Source organism: Bombyx mandarina, chromosome 16 (assembly GCF_030267445.1).
Source record: "Bombyx mandarina strain Sakado chromosome 16, ASM3026744v2".
Taxonomy (NCBI): Eukaryota; Metazoa; Arthropoda; class Insecta; order Lepidoptera; family Bombycidae; genus Bombyx; species Bombyx mandarina.
In genome coordinates this window covers 8,107,126-8,129,091 of record NC_143222.1, presented here as the reverse complement: position 1 = coordinate 8,129,091, position 21,966 = coordinate 8,107,126, and the positions used below count along the sequence as shown (strand labels likewise).

General features: G+C 37.3%; 3 protein-coding genes and 1 long non-coding RNA gene across 5 annotated transcripts; 2 read left to right on the top strand and 2 right to left on the bottom strand.

Moving 5' to 3' along the window:
- Nucleotides 1-278: 278 nt before the first annotated feature.
- Nucleotides 279-1,973, bottom strand: LOC114250380 (adenosine deaminase). The gene has a single exon (XM_028184235.2). The coding sequence runs from the start codon at nucleotides 1,971-1,973 to the stop codon at nucleotides 465-467; it is 1,509 nt and encodes a 502-aa protein (XP_028040036.2). The 3' UTR covers nucleotides 279-464.
- Nucleotides 1,974-1,990: 17 nt separating this feature from the next.
- LOC149501322 (uncharacterized) lies at nucleotides 1,991-12,864 on the top strand. 2 transcript variants are annotated; one of them, XR_016324392.1, is made up of 3 exons: nucleotides 1,991-2,127; nucleotides 11,325-11,536; nucleotides 12,632-12,864. It is a non-coding gene; the product is annotated as an uncharacterized LOC149501322 (long non-coding RNA). The 2 variants fall into 2 exon arrangements; XR_016324391.1 differs by lacking the exon at nucleotides 1,991-2,127 and adding an exon at nucleotides 11,106-11,231.
- Nucleotides 3,163-5,015, top strand: Adgf (adenosine deaminase related growth factor). The gene has a single exon (XM_089733892.1). The coding sequence runs from the start codon at nucleotides 3,232-3,234 to the stop codon at nucleotides 4,735-4,737; it is 1,506 nt and encodes a 501-aa protein (XP_089590018.1). The 5' UTR covers nucleotides 3,163-3,231; the 3' UTR covers nucleotides 4,738-5,015.
- A 3,704-nt stretch (nucleotides 12,865-16,568) lies between the features above and the next one.
- Nucleotides 16,569-21,449, bottom strand: Bet3 (blocked early in transport 3). The gene is made up of 4 exons (XM_028184233.2): nucleotides 20,705-21,449; nucleotides 20,335-20,540; nucleotides 19,254-19,455; nucleotides 16,569-18,651 (listed from the first exon to the last, which is right to left on the bottom strand). The coding sequence occupies exons 1-4, from the start codon at nucleotides 20,741-20,743 to the stop codon at nucleotides 18,565-18,567; spliced, it is 534 nt and encodes a 177-aa protein (XP_028040034.2). The 5' UTR covers nucleotides 20,744-21,449; the 3' UTR covers nucleotides 16,569-18,564.
- Between the last annotated feature and the right edge of the window lie 517 nt (nucleotides 21,450-21,966).

Genomic DNA, 21,966 nt, shown 5'->3' with positions numbered 1-21,966 from the left:
GGGCTGTGTCTGTGGGTTATTTCGCTCGTCGAGCCCTTCGTCGCAAGACCGTCTAAGCAAGGTAGCAGGTAGGCATGCGTTCTTAGTACATACTAACACTGCGCAATCGGCCACATTTCGTTCGTCAGAAAATACGTGACGTCCGGGGACGCTGGGATCTTGGACTACTAACCGTTGTTTTTAAATAGTCAACAATTATACCTATAATATTTACATATACATAGTACCTATTTATTATAGTATTTTCGACGGTGTTCTCGGGTTGTAGACACAAACAATACTATGTAGAGGTTTTATTATATTTAACAGATATAAACGCATTCCAAGTGTCGGAAATAATATTTGAATGACAATAAAAAACGTTACAAAATAATTATTATGCAATATGCTACATATATCCTGTTTTATTTCTATTTATATTTAATCTAGAAAATTATTGTGTGATTTGTGCTTCTGTGATTTTTCTAAGCATGTTTATCTTTCACAGCATTAATGAATTGTGACCATCGGCTCTCGAATTCAGCAATCATTTTGTTTTTGTCCGAATACGTACTGTAGCGTATCGAATTCAGAGCGAGCTTTTTCAGAAGCCTCAGGTCTGCATGGCGGCTGGCTACTCCAACGAATGCGGCATAGAAGTCATGGGACAAAGGGTCCGCTTCCCACGCACCGCGATCATCACTCGACACGACGACCGGCAAGCCTTGTGCTAAATAAGACGAAAGCGGGTGATTCCTAATATCACTGACTAAACAAAGAACATTATTGGAAATTACATTCACTTCTATGGCGATATCTCTCTTTCTTACTTCATCTATTAAAAGTGGATGCTTTATCAGAGCGAATCCGTGACCGATACGCTTAGTATCAAGAGCCAAAGCGTCATACAGGTTTTCGTCTGAATCCATTCCGTTCCAATTAGTTTCGGCGGCATGGAAATAGTAGTTTAAGTTATCTTTTTCATTGACCAATTGTGGTAGAAAGTGTTTGTTTGGCGGTCCCGCATCCTCGTGATTGACTAGATCGAAACCAGCAAAGAAATCCGGTAGCTTACGTTTGATTTCTTTTGCGAATCTCAAATATTCATCGAAAGTAAATTGCTCTGTCCCTCTAGATGGCGCGTAAATAAGTTTCGCACCCATAAAATCTGGATAATCATGCACGAATTGTTCAGTCACTTTCTGATATGATTCAGCGGTTGCTACTGGGTCATAAACGTTTCCATCTAAATCGTAAAGCGTTGGTAAAATACTTCTCACTTCAAGAAAGAATACATTGTCATGACGATACTCCTTTAGCGCGTCGTAAAAGTATTGCTCCCATGCCGGTTTGTAAGAGACGATCGATAAAATTGTTTTGAAATACTTCTTGAAGCTCTTCCAAATGGCATTATTATCTGGGTACTTCTTTACATAATCATCTACGACTAACGTGAACTCTTTTCGGAGATGATCATCGAATTCATCAACGTTACCCGATGAGTATCTTGCTTCTTTAACAAGCTGCCATTTTGTTGCACATGGTGTAGTAGGTAAAGTCTTCGCAAATCTAAATAATACTTCGTCGTCAATAAAACAAATATACAAATCTTTCCAGTATGTTAATTCTAATACGTAATCTGGACCTAAGAGTGAAGTATCGTGAGCATGAAGCACCGCACCTTTTGGCATTTTTTTAATCAGCTTGTACAGTTCAGTTTTCTTGACATCATCTTTGTATTCAAAGAAGTGTTTGGATAAAACAAAAGGACGTCTGTGCCGGAATCCTTGGTCTAGTTCTTTCGCTTTAAGTTTCATAAATATCTCGTTGACTTTAGTTTCGTTTTCATTCAATACAATGTCGCGTCCAAGCATCATTTCCAATTCTTTTTCAAATAGTTCATTTCTTTTCTTCTTTACTGTTTCGTGGGTTGTGTTGCAAACCGCTTGCATTATGATGCTCAGCCATAAGAACACAGTCAATTTTGTTGGCATCTTCTTTATTATCTCGAAATTCTGAAAAAAAAAAGCAACGAGAAATTCAAAATTAAATTTTGAAACAATAATTTACAACAACAATAATTTCTTGATAACATCATTTAATTACGAGTATAATACTACATAGTAGTACATAGTTACATCCACGAAGGTAAGTTTTTGCATCGCATGTTTTTTTTTTGTTAGACCGACGATCCAAATGTTCTGAATTTGTATACCTATGAGTCAAATTATCTTGGAAGCGTCGTTAGAGTGGATCAGATATTTGCCAAAATTTCTTCCGTTCTGCAATAGCGGCCGCTACGCACGATTCACCGATAATAATCTACTTAATTATTAGAATTATTTACATTTAAAACAACTGCCAAGGAAATTTTTGCTTTTTTAACAAGGAAATACAAAAATCATTACATCTAAAGTCGGTGTTGCACTATTACTTAACCGCCGAGTACATAAAGGCCATTTCGATTATGATTTAGGGGACTTGCAATCAAGAGATTAAAGGGAAGGTGCTAAAAGTGCGCTTTGTCTGTCTCGCAAATTCCACATCTAAATATCATACGTGAGTTGTATGTCGCCGCCATTTTTTTTTCTTTTTACGAATGCATACCGCGGGGCGGTACTTTAGAGCACCACTTAATGCTTCCCCAACCCTTTGCATAAAATCAGCATGGCGGATGACGTAGCCTTTATATTTCTTTTTACTTTTTTTTTTAGTTTCTCCCGAGTCCCGGGCAATGCTTTGAAAGCTAAACCCCTTTTCATAGACGTCACTGGCTGTAAATTACACCATTTCGTTTTATTAACTTAAATCGTTGCATTTATAGGAATTTACTTTTCAAATATGTACTCATTGCTGTTCTTTTTCCAAAAATTACTTTGTCAAATTTTCGAGAACTGTCAATTTTAAACTAGAAAGAATTTTTTAATTGAAATTTGAATAAAACGTCAAAATATTTAGAAGACGAATATTATTAGAAGCGTTAAAAAAAAATGATTTTTGTTCCAGCGCTTAAAATCGAAAATGTACTTATTTATGTACTATGAGGGATTATTAAAACTTCATTTTGAATACGATAATTTCGCTACGTACTCGCGCGTATGACTCCTCGATCCGTAAATAGCATTTATTACTTTATTATTAAGCCGATGATCATGATCAATGCGGGCAACGCTCCGGTCCACTAAGCGTCAGTATTCAATTAAACACGTTACAGATCGTACGTCTCACTGTCTCAGTATTGCTGCATAGAGTATGTTTAAAATAATATTATTCGCTTCCTTCCTCGTCTGCATCGTAGCCGATCCGCCTGACATCAACGAATACCATAGAAGAAGGAATACTCTCTCAAGAAATGAGCTAAGATTGACCGTTGGCGGTAATATGACGCTTAGCGACAAAGAAAGCGAAGTAAACAACTGCATTATGCAACTTAAATTCCAAGAAATTGATTACGCATTCGATCATCCGCGCTATTACAATTTTTCGCAACACTACTTCAAATACAAAGACACAATGAGAAAGAAGAAACTGTACCAGATTTTGAAGGTTATGCCAAAGGGAGCGTTGTTACACGTGCACGATATGTCTTTGCTCGGACCCGATTATCTCATGAACATCACGTACATGCAAGATCTTTACGTGTGCCTATACAAAGAAACAGTCGGATTTCGTTTCTCGAGCAAAACACCCAACACGCCTTGCGAAGGAAAATGGCAAGATATTTCTAAAGCCCGATCCTCGGTAGAAAACGTTACGAAGTTCGATGAAGAATTGCGAAAACATTTCACGCTGGTGGTCGACGATCCAGATACAGTATACGGATGTATTACGGATACATGGACTAAGTTCATGGACTACTTTCTTACTGTTGATCTGTTGCTAACGTACCGGCCGGTGTGGGAGAAATATTTCTATGACGCCTTGATGAAGTTTAGAGAGGATAACGTTTTGTATGTTGAATTTAGGAGCGTCTTACCGAGCCTGTATGAACTCGACGGAACTGCGTTCGACCCTGTTGTAACCGCAAAAGCATACAGGAAGGTTATACGAAATTTCGTCAAAGATTATCCTGATTTCATAGGAGCCAAACTAATATACGCGCCATCGAGGAGAGTGAACCGAAGCGTCTTGTCAACGTATCTCCAAATAGCCAAAGACGTCAAGAAGGACATGCCCGATATTTTTGCTGGATTCGATCTAGTCGGACAGGAGGATCTGGGAGAGCCTTTAATAGAATTCGCATCCCAGTTACTGGAAGCCAGCGAGAGCTTGGACTACTTCTTCCACGCTGGTGAAACTGATTGGCTGGGAACGTTAACGGACGAGAATTTGATGGACGCTATTTTATTGGGTGCGAAAAGGATTGGACACGCCTACGCTTTGGCCAAACATCCTCTGCTGCTAGAGGAAGTGATCAAGAATGATATTGGTTTGGAAATCAATATAATATCGAATGCGGTGCTGTCATTAGTACGCGATGTTAGGAATCATCCTTTGAGTACGTTTCTGTCTAAAGGATTACCTGTTGTTATATCAAGCGACGATCCAGGAGCATGGGAGGCGGAACCCTTGACGGACGATTTCTATGTTGCTTTTGTTGGAGCGGCTAGCCGACTCGCCGACTTAAGACTACTGAAACAATTAGCATTAAATTCGTTTATTTACAGTTCACTCGAAGATCGCCAGAAGACAGAAGCGCTAAGGAGATTCAAGAGAAATTGGGATAGTTTCATCAATAATTTTAAGTGTCCTCTGTAATAAATCTTTATGTTACTTCTTAGTAATTACATATTCACTTGTAGGTTGTATGCATTCGATTATTCTAATATAAATAATTTTCATAATAAAGTTTTTATATGTACTTTATGTTTGGAGTTTTATATATTGTGAGCTTATAAATTCGTTATCGAATAATTAACAAAATTCAAATGACAGTAGATTTTGGGTACATTTTTAATAGATGTAAAATGGTTTTTAAAGTGTAGAGCGGTATTTATTTTTAAAATATATCTAAAGATAAAGTAGCAAAAAACAAATTAATGTTACTCATTTTATTTTAACCTTACTTCATTCAGAGGTCGTCGAACTCTTCATTATTTATTTTTATAAATATTTATTTTACTTAACTTTTGTTCTTGGAAATTTTAAAAAAAAATCAATTAATATCATCATTATACCATAAAGGATACTCAATAAGTTACAGACTATGATGCAAACTGAGAGTAATTCATAAAAGTTCCTGTATATTAAATCAATTTAATGTGCATGATGCAACCCTAATGACTTCATTTTGATCACATAAAAGATAGAAAGCTTAGATAATCTATCTATATTTATAAAAATGAATTGCTGTTCGTTAGTCTCGCTAAAACTCGACTACGGCTGGACCGATTTGGCTAATTTTGGTTTTGAATTATTTGTGGAAGTCCAGAGAAGGTTCAAAAGGTAGATGAATATAAAAATGCTCGGAATTAAATAAAAGTAACAATTTTGTTTTTGCCCCGGTGTCCCCCGTCGGTCTTTTATTTATCGATTGAGGCACTACGAAGTCTGCCGTGTCAGCTAGTAAAAAATAAAATAATGATTGAATTTTTCAATCATATTATTATTCAATACCCATCATCATGGTTCCAAGCCGATTTCGGGCAACCGCGACCAAAATTATTTTATAACTTAAGTTTAATAACTTAAAGGTAATGTCCGCTACTCTCATGCGCTCTAATATCGCTATGATAGTTTATCTTGTTGTTAAACGTAACACAAGCTACACTTAAGAATACCACCCACGAAGTTGTAAAAAACGGTGGAAGGCGGTCTATTGCCATTATTCAATAAGTACGTTACTTAGGACCACGTCAAATTGTAGTTGAAAATATTTAGCGCACCTCTGCGGGAGACATTTAACGACTGTGACAGTAGACATCTGTGTGCTTAGTGCGAGTTTTTTAACGCTCTCGATAGCGTGAAAGTTAACCAAGTATGCAGTTGGAACAGCGCCCCTAGCGGCAAACGTAGGCAAACGTTCCAAGTCCATACAGATTTGAGTTAACTTTTACGCTATCGAGAACATTACAAACTCGCAATAAGCACACTGCACGTTTCGTTTGCGAGCTGACAAAAGAAAGAGACGGAAACAAGTGTAACTATGAAAAACGACACCAAAATCGATTTCTTTTTGCAGTGGTTTTAGTTTATTTTATACCCGCTCTTTATTTTTTATTCAATCAATACTTAATACAAACACAAAAAGAATATAGCAAAAGGAACTCGATTCTAAAAAGTATTAAACACCTCTCTCTTTTATTTTGAGACATCAGATCGAAGATTGAATATTAATCACAGATATTATTATATTAATTTAGTTTACAATGTTATTGCGAAGAGCTCCGTTCTAGCTGAAACAAATAATTATTTCGCTAGAGAAATAGACAGGACTATGGTACCCAACCATGCGGGTTTCCAATTATATGTGAGTACCATAAAAGAGTAGCACAGTAGTTTAAATACATCATAACAAAACAGTAAGGTACAGTTAAAAGAAATATTATACGTCTCATTTAGAGATGCACTCCGCTCGTGGATAAGACCGAATGGAAAACGAGTATTTTGAGCTTTCAATGCAATATAGACTCAAGAACATGGCGATAGAAGCTCGTTTGCTTGTTCCCGTGAAAGGTACCATGTAATTTCAAGGATTGTACAACAAACCGTGGAGTGACACCCTTCAAAGAAGGGCCCTTGCAACTAACGAACTCATTGTAGCATCTGGTTTTAGTGCTTGTACTGTAGTCTGTTCGCAACTGTGACGCGATATTATCATTACATACTACATTACTATACGTTTTTTTACGTAAACGTGGAAGTACTCATATCATATCATAATACCTGAGCTCACCACAGTAAGTATGAAGACAATGAGGTCTGAATTTACTTTTACACTGGCCTCATAGGCAAAAACAAAACGCGCAATAATAATGTTGACAAAGCCATCTGTTATATATGGGTGAAACTAGGGATAAGCCGGTTTTGCATCAAAATTTATTATGTTTTAAATAAATTGCAATATAAAAAACCACGAATATGAAAAAATGTAACATAGGCCACTTTTTTTTTATTGCCCTTGTAGGCAGACGAGCATACGGCCCACCTGATGGTGAGTGGTTACCGTCGCCCATGGACTTCAGCAATGCCAGGGGCAGAGCCAAGCCGCTGCCTACCGTTTAATACTCTCCACAAGCCTCGTTTGAAGAAGGACATGTCATAGCGCTCGGGAAACACCGTGGAGGGAAGCTCATTCCATAGCCGGATGGTACGTGGCAAAAAAGACCTCTGGAAACGCACTGTGGATGACCGCAGTGGCTCCAGGTAGTATGGATGACTCTACTCCGGTGGCGGGCGGACTTTTGTGCTCACGGCCTAATATATCATATACTTACTTCATCGGTACTTGAACCATTGTACCATGGTTCACTTGCGGACTAAATAAAAAAAAATAAAAAATAGTTGGATCGAAGTAGCTAAGTATCAGTTGAATGGAACATTTTAAATGTATTCAACTGATAATTATTTTTAATAATATATTTTTTATTTGATTTGTTTTGGTAATTTTATGTATGTTTCAATGATACTATGTAATGTACACATATGGACTTGTTGTTGTTGTCTGAATGAAAATAAATCATTCATTCATTCATTCATTCATTAATGACGCAAAATTATTTTCTAACATTTAAATTTATATTACAACCTGAATGCCACCAGCCTCCTCCATAAATAAAGTAGAAATCTAAATTGTATTGATTAACGGAGGCCAACTGAATAACATTAGGCCAAAGTAATAAAATTTTTGTGTATCACTATCCGGTCCTTAACGCATATATTTAATATGCAATTGCATACAAGTTAATCGAACATTTTTAAGTTGATGAAAGACAAGTTCATGGTGATATTGGTATATAAAGTAAAGTTGTTATTTCGAAGACCTCCTCCTCCTCCTTGCGTCGTTTCATTACTGAGGGTCGTGACTCCCCCGCTGCATCAGTTTCTCCCGTACGATCCTTCCATCTGCTGCGATCCTTAGCTTCATGAAAGGCATTGAGGAAGTTGATGTTCAGAGAGGATCGTATTTGGTCCGACCATCTCGTGGGACTGCGTCCTCTGGGACGTTTGCCAATCTACCTTTCCTGTCACCATCAGCTGTTCTAGATTGTGACCTTTTTTACGAACAATATTTCCGAAGAATTCCAGCACCCTACGAAGGCCTATAGTGGAAATCGATTTTAGAAGACCAGGTACGGGTAATCAGCGCAGCAGTGGGCGTCCCCATGCCCGGCGGACCGTTGTCTTGCATATGCGGGAAGAGATTGGATGCGGAAGACGGAGGACCTTCATCGTGGCAGACTATGGGAGAGGTCTACATCCAGCAGTAGAGAAACACAGGGTAATCCTGAATCCAAATCCCCGTGCAGCATAATAAGAAAATATCCCGCACCGACCTCACATAATGTGAACTTATCTCACAAGAAGATACCCGACAGACACACCTTACCGACAGTTATTACGCAGATTTTTTTTATTGCTTAGATGGGTGGACGAGCTCACAGCCCACCTGGTGTTAAGCGGTTACTGGAGTTCATAGACATCTACAACGCAAATGCGCCACCCACCTTGAGATATAAGTTCTAAGGTCTCAGTATAGTTACAACGGCTGCCCTACCCTTTAAAGTACTTTAAGCCGAAACGCATTACTGTTTCACAACAGAAATAGGCAGGGTGATGGTACCCACCCGCGCAGACTCACAAGAGGTCCTACCACCAGTAACTTTATCAGTTTTACAGGTTTGATTTTTTTAACACGATATTATTCCTTCAACGCGTCGTTGTCCGTTCCATAAAAAATAGTTACCTACCTGCGCCCGGCATTTTAACAATACCATTGTCGCATCGCTCAGTATTTATTTAATAGCTCATTCACGAATATTTTGGATGAAAAATTGTGGTTCACCTATGTAGGTACTTAAGTATCCTGTTTAGCGACTATTAAATTACCGAAAAAATTTAACACCAACGACAACACGTATCATATTTTTTTTCGTTTAATATATCCTTCAATCACTTATATTTAAATTTATATTTGGTCATTTAAAAATTCGCATCGCCAATCGGACTGTACAATGAGTTAATATCATTCTTATCAGTAATTAATTTTTATTATCATAACACGACAAAACATGTACACTTGGAGTATTATTTATGATGAATAAACATAGAACGGTCTCCTGTATTTACCATATTTATCATTATTTGCATTGTATACACCAAAATGAATTTTGTTCACAATAATAATGTTCACGGTGGAAAAATTGCTCACCTTATTTTAAATAGTTAACAAAATCCATAGATATCACATCAATATTTTTGTGGATTAGAGGTCTATCATTGTGGCGAAGTACCTTTTGAGAGCTGATTTGGTTTATTAGTAAATTATTGACTTAGAAGGCTGTGTTTGCATCGTTACTATTCCCATGGTATTCAGTGATTGGCTTTTTAATTTTAATTTTAACACGCTTTTATTCGCTTAGTATGTGTGTATCGGATTCTTTGAGCGTTTTATTCACATTCCGTCTTGACCTATGCAAGAGTAGTGTTCGCTTATGCGGCCCGTACACACATTAACTTTCTCTAAGTCATCCAATCTCGTGCAGGATATACGTTGGAATACCGTGGCATGTGGGGAACATGTGGTTGATCTTCACAACGATCAAAATCTAGAACTGATACATAAGTTTCTTAAGAAAGCGTCAGAATGCTACTTTGAAAAAGCGGTGCGACACGATAACCCTCTTATTATTTCCACCGCTTATTACATATCCAACACCCAGGCGACAAAAACCGCCTATTGCCCAAAACATGTCTTGCTGGAACCTCCGGATCCACTCTCGATGCTTTTAGGCTCTTCAAGAACCGGTCACTCTCCTCTTCTAACTCGATGTTCGCCCATGGACTCCGCCCACTGAGTTTCTCGCCGGATCTTGTCAGATCATGAATCACAACTCTTGTTAAGGCCAGTATTAGTGATTATTTCTTATTGAGACCGTGAGCTCATCAACCGGCTCACGCGTAGTTGAAGTACACTCTTAGACTACTAAAGATTCGGTAGGGAAAAATCTTTATTTTCATCGACTTCAAGATATTCTATTATTGGCGTGAAATTTGACAAACGCATCCAGGACGAATGAAAATAATTACAATAATTTTATAAATTCTCTCTAATACCTTGACTAATATCAGCAGGATAAAAAAAACCAGTGAAATTCATTGCGAGTGCCATTTTTTATTTAAACGTGTTTTTTTTAAATTACATATTTATTATTAACACGTTGAACGCCATGCGGCCCACTGGTAGGCTTAGCGTACTATGTATATCATTCCGGCCAAGACAAAATCAGGAAATCAGTAATTTTTATCAACTTGAGATTTTCATTCTAAAATTTAAAATTGCGGTCATTTGTACGGAAGCTTTCTTGTAAATTAATTTAATTAATTAATCCATAATCCATAAATTAATAAATAAAGTAAAAGTTTACGCTTACTTTAAGAGTCATGTTTCCCCGGAATAAGTTTTTAAAAGAAAAAAAGGTTATCTCACTCTTTAAACTTACATTATCGTTACAACTCATGTTTCCCTAGAATAAGTCTACGGCAGGAACGAACGAGATTGTATCAAATGTGAATTATAAAAATATAAAACGCCCTACCATTAGTAAGATATAAAATACATTTATAATATTACTAGTCACATTCTACTCCTTTCTCCAGCGAAGCAAGGCTACGGAAGTGCATTGAAGATGGATCATGTCGCTATTGGCCCCTTGAAATTGGTATAATCCAGGTGCAGAAATTACGTCATCTAGTCGAAACCAAGAAAAAAATAATATATAAAAATGATATTTTTAGCCTTCGATCAACAATAGTACTATTGTTACTATTGTTGATCGAAGTTCTTAGCACTTACCTCTAATTTTAAATATATTTTATAAGGACAGTCGTACTTCGCACATGGCACCACACTACACGAAGTTACGGCAGAGAGCAAATATTGAACTAATTTAACATAACATTTTAATTTTTAATTTTGACTAGTTCGTTCACGCAGTCTGGCCTGATTTCGTGTAATACATATTCTCATATTTTTAAATTGTAAGAAGGCATCGTAGCACAACTGATATTAGGGGATTATTGCGAATTTATAGGTATCACAACATGAATGCTACTGCTATTTATTTTAAGGTGGAAGTTTGAAATCAATGTGTATTATTGAAGTCTCAATTCTTCTTTTTTTTCAGATTGAAGGAATACTGGTGGCCCCGAGGCCTTTCGAGTTTCACCAGGACAGGTAAGCTAGCAAAGCCAAGAGGGGTGGGATTTGCTAACAGCTGCTCGAGCGCCTCCGAAGGAGACCTAACAAGTCAAGAGCAGCTACTTCGCGAATGAATCTACTACGGAACCGCGACCCGCTGAGAAGATCCGGCGAGAAATTCAGCGGGCTGATCCATGGGTAAGATTGCACGTCGAACTCTATGTCGAGTTCGACGAGTACGGTTACCGTAGTCCCTAAGCCTGCTCCTAGTGTTAGAGCTGAAGGCGTCTAAAGCAAAAGTTATTGGATCTGAGAGATCCATAAGGACGTGTCTAGGGCGCGACGTTGACTGGCTCCTGCGTGATCAGGATTCGGGGAGTAGTCAGCGGCGGCAACGATAAGACGATTGTACCTCCAACGCGTTTGCTTTTCGGGAAAACAGTCAAGTTCGCCCAACGAACAATATCAAATTTGTATTGAAGACAAAATAAAATCTATGACGAAACATATTTTTTACGCAAACGTTCATATTTTTCATCTTTCCGAACCCATTTATATATATAGTTAAATGTTTTATTCGTGTTCGTGGGCTAAATTATGACAATAATTTACATTGCAAACATCGTGGCAACCTGCGCCGGTCGTTTCAAGGCCGCGTGTTCCGAGACACGTTGTTTTGTTTGCTATACCTTCATTAATAATTTTGGTTTTACTCTTTTTGTTTTACTTGTAAATTTATTAATGCGTTAAGATGAAGTGCCCTTGTTGACCTCTAGTGTATGAACTTTTGCGTTGCATTATATGAGGAGATGCATGTGACTCGAATTAATCTTTTTTTATTTTTTATTGCTGAGATGTGTGGACGAGCTCACAGCCCACCTGGTTTTAAGTGGTTACTGGAGCCCATGGACATCTACAACGTAAATGCGCCACCCACCTTGAGATATAAGTTCTAAAGATCTCAGTATAGTTACAACGGCTGCCCCACCCTTCAAACCGAAACGCATTACTGCTTCACGGCAGAAATAGGCAGGGCGGTGGTACCTACCCGCGCGGACTCACAAGAGGTCCTACCACCAGTAATTACGCAAATTATAATTTTGCGGGTTTCACTTTTATTACACGATGTTATTCCTTCACCGTAGAAGTCAATCGTGAACATTTGTTGAGTACGTAATTCATTAGAAAAATTGGTACCCGCCTGGGATTCGAACACAGGTGCATCGCTCAACACGAATGCACCGGACGTCTTATCTCTTAGGCCACGACGACTTAAAAATCTTTTTTTTACAGGCAGGAAACGGCTTGTCATTTGGTATTTGGTGACAGTGGCAAACTTAAGCATAGCCAGAGCCAAGCCATTGAAAACTCGTCGAAAACTTCAATTGAAGGACATGTCTTGTTATAGTGTTCAAGAAACAGCGAGGAGATGAGGTCTGGGTTAGAACCATGGTAGCTGGCAGAAATCATCTCCGAAGTATAATTTTATTAATATCTGCCATTCATATTATCCACATCCATAAATAAATAAGTAAAGATAAAACAATTAAGTTTTCTCCTTTATTTCAATGTCAACCGATTTCCTTTAGGTATATGAAGCTTTAGGATTATCAGTTTCCAAGAAAAATCAAGAATAACGAAACAATAGAGAAAATGAAATATCTTCTAAATATTAAAGGTTCATTAAACACGTGCAGCATTTTTGAGAATTTTTCAATCCCCCCAACCCCCCTTGATGAGATTTCGCAAGATTTTCCCCCCTAATCTCACGCGAGATTCTTCAAAATGACTGCAAAATTGTTGGATTATTGAAAGAAAAAAATACAATTTGTTCTATAACTTTTATTGAACCCTAGCAAAGGCTAGTAACAACGTTTACGTTGCGACGTTCGTCGAGTCGCACGTGTCGATACAGCTGGTCGATAGCGCTTAAACAATCGAGCGCTACTTTGCTTCTCTGCGGGGTTCGAACGAATACGACAGTCGACAAACACTATTGTGTCAGATTTGGCCGTATTTTATTCTAAAAATATTTTTTCACGTAATTTTACACAGTTCTTCATTTTCAACTAGAAAAAAAACTGCGTGATATTTGGTAAAAACCCTAAGTGAGATTTAGCTTGATCCCCTCATCCCCTAGACGTAATTACCTCACGTAATTAATTGATGCCCCCAAGGTATCAGTGGTTATTTAGTCGTCGTGGCCTGACGGATAAGACGTCCTGTGCATTCTAGTCGTCGTGGCCTAATGGATAAGACGTCCTGTGCATTCGTGTTGAGCGGTGCACCAGTCAAATCTCAGCCGGGTACCAATTTTTCTAATGAAATATGTATGTACTCAACAAATGTTCACGATTGACTTCCACGGTGAAGGAATAACATCGTGTAATAAACATTAAACTCGCAAAATTATAATTTGCGTAATTACTGATGACAGAACCTCTTGTGAGTCCGCACGGGTAGGTACCACCACCCCGCCTAGTTCTGCCGTGAAGCAGTAATGCGTTTCGGTTTGAAGGGTGGGGCAGCCGTTGTAACTATACTGAGACCTTAGAATTTATATCTCAAGGTGGGTGGCGCATTTATACTATTCACTGGTAGCCTAAGAGGCTAATCCGGCTACGTCCGGATGGATAGGTGAGCTCACGGGCTCAACCTGAGAAAATTTCCCAACGCAAGCCCTAGCAAGAGCAGTGCTTTGCAGAATCTACCACTGGATCGGAATCGCGACCCAGTACGAAGATCCGGCGAGAAACTCAGCGGGCTGTATCTCTGGGTTAGAATGCTGCTACGCACTCGTAGATCTTCGTCAGATCTTCATATCGTCTATAGTAGAATTATTTTGTCGCTGCAGTTTGGGTCATAAAAAATCGGAGCGGTGAAGCGAGTATTTTCCTCTCTCTTCCACTAGCGAGCCTTATGGACGGGCATAGTGAAGCGCGTTATTGTTGTCGATAAGCGTTATCGATAGTGTATTTAGTTTTGTCATTTTGTGGGTTAGTGATAAAAATTAAAGAAAAATCACTAATCGAACATTTATACCACATATCGCCGCAGCAAGTTAACGAGAACGGCAGAAATTAACACTGTAACTTTTCGGGATTTATTCTTATTTCAGTGAAAATTTTTAACACATTGTTGATAACAACACGTGCAAATATTATTTTGAATAAATTCTGCCGTTTTGATACAAAACAAAGGAGTAGCCATTGTGTCACTAAAGAAATTCACAGAACAAATGCATAAAAACACATTTCTCTTCGACATAATGTACTATAACTTGCAGGTACAAATGACTATAACATAACAATGTCTCACCACCCTTCGTATACCACCCCGCCGCCATGTACCTGCCTTCGATGACTCATTTGTTTTTATCGATAATGGCGTTGCGCCCGCGCAACATGCTCACCGCCCTAGCCGGGCTATGTTTTATGACCCAAACTGCAGCGACAAAATATCTACTATAGTTCTACTCCAAAACGGTTACACAGTTTGTGTTTTTGAAGGAATCTTAGCCTAAAGCATGAGACGCCGGATGAAGGAATAACATCGTGTAATAAATATCGAATCCGACAAAAGTTTGCGTAATTACTGGCGGCAAGGTGATTTGTGAGCCCGCACGCCGGCCTATTTCAGCGTGGCACCCGTTGTACCATAGAACAGTGTGTTTAGTGCATTGATATAATATAAAAACCCAAGATACACAGTTTCATACAAAAGTAGCACTCGAAACTGTCTCGAAACACTCACCAATTATATCTACGTACTTATAGCCAACTATAAACATATCTTTTGCAAATTCAGCTTTACGCGAATTTTTTAAGTTAAAGCAGTGTACAATAACCAATCAAATTTTACGACCGAAGTTAGCCGGCAAAACAGGACGTGGAGTGAAGACGAATATTTGTATATTTTTTACAATTTCTCAACGAACACTTCGGCATTTTTGACGACCGCACAGAGACGCGTGCGACGCGAGACTATTTGAAATGAGCGCACAACTCTAAATTGTGCGCTCATTTTATAGTGAGCGCACGTTTTTGAGACGCTGAGTGTGTACCTTGGGTTTTTTAATACATCAATGGTTTAGTGCGAGATTTTTAACGCTCTCGGTAGCGTAAAAGTTAACTCCAATTTGTATGGACTTGGAACGTTCGCCTACGTTTGCCGCTAGAGGCGCTGTACCAACTGCATACAAATTTCAGTTAACGCTATCGAGAACGTTAAAAAACTCGAACCAAGCACGCTGAGATTTTGGAGTCAACTCAAGGTGAGTGACGGTATACACGTTGTCGATATCTTCACATCAGGTGGGCCGTGAGATCGTTTAGCACTGTAAGTGATACGAATAAAAAGACTACAGCTTGGTTTGAAGGTTTGGACAGCCTTACTTTGCAATGAAAATTTCCACCTAACATCTCAAGGCAATGGCTCTCGTGTAAAGTTCCAAAAATGTCGCTTAAACCAAATAGTCTTTCACCCTACGTTGTTTTGTCTCCATGGTCCGGAAAACGGAAACACGTCTGCTGCGCGCCAATAATAGTGTACAAGTAAATTAAAACAGACAAATATAATTAAAGAAAAATAATTAAACGCGTTAAGCGATCTGCGTAAATTTTAATAGAGAATAAAAAAAAATGGTGCATTTACATTAAATAAAACATAATATTTCTGTACAAATTAATTCATGGAATAACCGACACACCTAATCTATTAACGCAGATAAAAATATCAGCCCCTAAGTACCTACCAAGAACGAAGAAATATAAGCCGTTTATAAGAAAGCCCGCTCGTTCGAATTTAGGTTCTTACTCTCCCTTAAACAGAATCCTTTGGGACTACAATAATTTCCACGGTAGCGCGGTCTCCGTCAATGTTCCTTCGGAGTTGTCCGATTGCGCTGAACTTATTTTAAGTGAAATAGATGTTTTTTCTAATTGTCTCACTACTTACAGGAAAAATCTGTCGCGGATCATCTCCCAATTAAATTAATCTTAAGCAAGCAATGAATGAAATGTAATCAAATCTTAGCTGTATATATATTTTTTTTTTTTTATGTTAATGCACTGTCGATTGCACCTATAATTGAGGTGACATCTGCCATGAACTTTTGTCAATTTGTCAATGTTTTGTATTGATGATCACTTTGTTGGTGCAACTTAATAAATAAATAAATAAATAGCATATCTGCTTTTCCACAATGATTTTATCAGAAAAACCACTTTAATAATCTCACCGAAGACTTTATTTTGCATAATATAAAATAATTTATAATACGTTTTAAAATCAGAAGATTATTTAAAACTACAATATTTTCCTATAACATAAAACTAGTGCAAAGTTAAACATTCCGCATTATTCCGGAAACCAAATCAGTACCGTACCTCTAAATAATAAACGGTCTGCTAACAGGAAAGGCAAAGGTATCTAATCTAATGCAACCTAATCTTTTATGCATTCTAAAAATAAGAAATATTAAGGAAAAAAAACTGTTAGGGATGAAATGAGATGACATTGATTTATTTGACACTTGTCAATTGGAATAAAATGAAATGGAAGAAAATTGTGGTCATTTACTGAGACTTCAGTGGACTGGACTTTTCAGCGGCTTGGCTCTGCCCCTGCCATTGCTGAAGTCCATAGGCGACGGTAACCACTCACCATCGGGTGGGCCGTATGCTCATCTGCCTACAAAGGCGATAAAAAAAAAAACTTTATGGGAGTACTCAAGAAGCCACGTCCAGTTTATTTGTTTCGCTTTCACTCATATCTGCACTTACACCGACGCTAAACCACCTATTAAAACACCGTTATTACACGTTTAAGACTGATGAAACACTAACATTAACAAAATAAAACAATTCACACAACCTCGCACCTCCCCGTCAGCCTCAAGTGATTTTGATATAAACATTCATTCCCAACCGATCACTCCAGTGTGTTGTGTGACTGAAATGTTTAACATAGCCTATAGAAATCGACACTAAATACCAATACCCGCATTGATATATAAAAGCATAGCCTCACTTATAACGGCTGCACACCATTTAAATTCGAATGTATCACTGCTTCGTGCCAGAAATAGGATAACAATGCTTACCCATGCGGGCTTACATTGGTAGGATCTCTCGTAAGTCCGCACGAGTGGGTACCACTACCCCGCCTATTTCTGCCGTGAAGAAGTAATTATTTTTCGTTTCGGTTTGAAGGGTGGGGCAGCCGTTGTAACCATACTGAGACCTTAAAACTCATATCTCAAGGTGGGTGGCCCATTTACGTTGTAGATGTTTATGGGCTCCAGTAACCACTTAACACCAGGTGGGCTGTGAGCTCGTCTACCCAACTAAGCAATAAAAAAAATAAAAAAGAACTCTAGAATCATCATTTTTACCAGTTTCATTTTTATTATTTAAAAACGTGAAAATAGATGCATTCGGTTTGTGAGTCGTTCCATAAAAAAGAAACAGGTATTGTACTGATGGAAAAAAAATTATTAATATTTACGAATGCGTTATGTATATCAAATTCAAAACAGTCGACGCGCGGAATTTAAGGTAGTGAGGGAGCTCGGGAACAATTTGCCAGCTTCCTTGTCAAAACGAGATATACGTACGCTTGGATTATTACAAAAATCAATTGAATATGCAATTTCAAAAAGGCGACATCTCTGAAAATGTAAAATGTTCAGGAAATGAAAAAAGCAAATTATTTTCTAAAGCAGTGTAAAATTTAAAATATTAACTTTTGAGATATATTTTAGTGTTAATTAGCAATTGAAAATTACTGGAATTATTATAAAATGGGTGTAGGTAAGCCTCAAAACTACATGTATATGAAAAAACGTATTTGACAAAATATGCGACATGTGCCCTTTTCGAAATTGCATATTCAATTTAAGTTCATAGCAGCACTTTATACACCCACTAGGTACAATAAAGGGTCATTTACGCTCCACATAAACAGTATTGTTGAGATGAAAATATGTGATTCCACATAAAAATTTCATACGACAATACTTAAAGAAAAAGGCTGAGGATATATTGCAGGGTACTTTTGTGTTTTTATACAAATACTGAATTCAATCAACAATATTTACTACCTACAAACTTCCATTTTCTAATATGACTGATTCCTATAAACAGTGGCTCTTTTTATGTTTTCCTAGCAGCCTTTAGCAAATTATTAAATCAAATGCAAATATCTAGTTTATTTATTTATGAAGACTAATCTTCACCAGCTGGTACGGCATCTTCTAATCTCTTCAAGTATTTCACTCTTAATTCTGTCACGGGATCACCTTTCAACTGATCCTGAAATTTTTAAGACAATATGTAATAGTTAATAGCTTTAGGGATAGTTAGAAAATCTGATTGAGGTAGCTACTCAGGAGATTCATATTATTTTCCTTCCTAAATTTATTGACTCCTCCTATTTCCTAATTTTGAAACAAACCATATAGAAATGCCATTTACTGGCTCCTTAGCCGTCTTCTCACAGCTAAATTGTTTCAGGACTTAGAAATCATCGAATTACTCACAATTTAATTTTAAGATTTTGGAATTATGATTCGTCCTAAATAAAATCTAGTCTTGAAACATGACTTCATCGAGAGCCACAAAAAACTTCGACTTGGTGTCTAAGTCGAACTCTTGTCTAAGGCTGGGTTCTTTATTTTACACAATTATATCTGTGGTAACCGCTTACCAACAGGTGTTCTGTGGATCTGTTTGTCTGTTTTTGTAACAAAAAAAAAGAATATGATGGTGAATAATTTCAAAAGCTATTTTGTTGCTCATTTCTAAATATTTTGAGTCAGCAGACTAATAATAACAAGATATTTTATCTTTTGGACCCTTTAACACAAGTTTAAAGAGTTTTCTGATAGATGATAATAAAACATTTTTTAGTCTACCTGCACAAACCAGCATTGTACATCTAGTTGTACCATCTGTAGAGCACCTCTGATTGCACCGGGAATCAAAGCGCAATATTTCAGCCCGTTGTTACTTGGCATCTCCACCCATTCACTGAGCGGACAGTGGTCCCAAACAAGCGAAAACTCATCTCCGGAACTACTCCAACTTGTTACTGTCGGCTGCATGCTAAGGTATAGTCTGAAATTATTTGTCTTGTAAATATAATAATAATAGCTGCGTAAATATCATGCACAGTCATCCCAGTCCAATTTAGGATTCCCTGTGTTATGGATACCGGAAACTGATAAACATACTTATACAAGAGTATCTTTATAAATATACACATGTAATAATAAACCCCCAGACAAAGATCAAACAAACCTGCTCATCACATCAATGTTTGCCCAATGTGGGAATTTAACCCATGACCCTCAGCTTTCAGGGCCGCTAACTAATGCACCACTGAGTCAGTCAAATATAGACAAGGAAGTATTCCATAGTTCAAGCAGTGGCCAGCCACTTGGCTGTTCCCCTGTCATTGCTAAAGTCCATGATCAGTGGTGACTACTCACCATTAGCAAGGATCATATAATCGTCTGCCTAACAGACATTAAAAGAAATTTGATTTTTCTTCAAACAAATTAGTATTTTATAGATTAAAGTTTTGCTTTTGTGGCATTGTGTGGCATATCACTGCTTGCATATTAACAATACTGAAATGAGATTAGCTTAATTTATCCGAAACTAAACTGAAAATATCTTCTTAGGATTTCCTCATTTATATGATGCTTCCTTAAAAAGGTGTGTGGTACACTTATTTAGCTATTTATAGGACAGCATAATTGACAAAATTTATGAAGGCTGAATAAGGTTTTGGAATTTCAATTTTGAGAATCATGAACATGGTTGAAACAGTTTAACTGGTTCATTTTATATTTTCAAAAATTAAGTGTAGGATATTTTGAATTCTCTACATTGTTCTTACAACACAAATGGCATATTATTAAACATTTGTTTCTATTATTTATTAAAATCTGGTTTGGAAATGAAATCATCAATTTCTTTGAAAACACTTACTTGAAGGCCTGCTGTATTTTATCAGCAGTTTCTCTCATTTCTAAGCAGCGAGTAGACGTTGTCCGGGCCAGAAAGTCCTCTATCAGTCTAACGCCCATGTTGTATCCGATTCTCTCAAGATGTTTGTTTACATCTTCAGTGTTTTCTGTTTCTTTCAGCATTTGAGACACTAAAGCCCCATATGTAAGAGTTAGGAGCTCGGAATTCTAAAAAAAAATGTTTAAAGCCGTATAAACCGCAACCGTTGATTAAGTTTATTGCTTAAATGGGTGAGTAGCCCTAGCAAGAACAGATACACCGGACCATTAGGCCACGATGACTTCTAAAAATATATTTTAAATATACAAGCACATAGGTTTTATATACGTACAACTTTCTTGGCGTCCAATCTAGAAGTTTGCCGAGACATTTTGTAGAAACGTGTTGCAGAATTTGTATAACTTTCTTTACAGTTTCGTAAAGTTCTAAAAGAACTTACTCATAACCTACGCCCCCAAATCTAACTTTACTCAATCTTATATTTACGATATTTTGTTTAATGACGTAGGTACCTACATGTTATCAGGAATGTCATTTTGACAATCCAGTTATGTTCGTTCGTATGAGAAGCAATGGGAAAGTAGACCATTTGCATTTTTTATAAAAAAAGGCGAAACGATCCTAGGAAAAGTGAAATATTGAATGAAATTAATTTGATTAGGGAAATAAATTAAGACATGCGATAAGGCTACTTGCGATGACATTATGGCCAGCTTACTAATTAATTGTTATTTAATATTACGGTTTTACATAACAATAAAACCGATATTATGTGCCGAGAAGGAAAACATACAGCATTGTATTATGAAGAAGCAGTGTGTACTTAGCTTAAATTCCTTGTCTATGTCCAACCATAGACAGTCAATTTAGTTCCATCTTTAGCCGCTAGGTGCTGCCAGCAAGTATAAAGGAAGCGCAGCCATCTTTGATCTTCATAGTCTTCACCAGGAAGAACTTCCTGCAATGCTGTATGTTTTCCTTCTCGGCACATAATATCGGTTTTATTGTTATGTAAAACCGTAATATTGATGTGCCTTTGGAAAACATACAGCATTGTATTATGAAGACGTGTTTGTTATCTGCTGGTGAAAGTATTAAGCACAACGCTATGATGAAGTAGGTAAAGCCATAATAAAATTATGAAGCCCAATGATAATGTTCATAATTTATATAATTATTAAATCGAAAAAACACAGTTGTTAACTTCCCTGTTAATTCAATAATTAAAAAATATATTTATAAGTTTGTAATAAACATTTTATCTTGTATATACAATAAAATGTATAAATTGTATAAATGATGTATATACATCATGTAGGAGTAAATGTTTTGAAAAAAAGAATCTTGAGGATCTTTAGGAAGCTCTATTATTCGGCAATAATTATTGTAAACGTTTGGATGATTTGCAATTGCCTCTAGAAAGTATTTCGTCCATTGGTTCATTATCAATCCATCTCAGAGGCTACTGCTGATCTACAACTTCTTAGAGATGCGTTGATGCCATTACCTCGTAAGGTTGAACGAAGACCAGTTTCCAATTACAGTACGGGATGCCGCTTTTGTGACAGCACACATAGAAAAAAGTCCTTACGA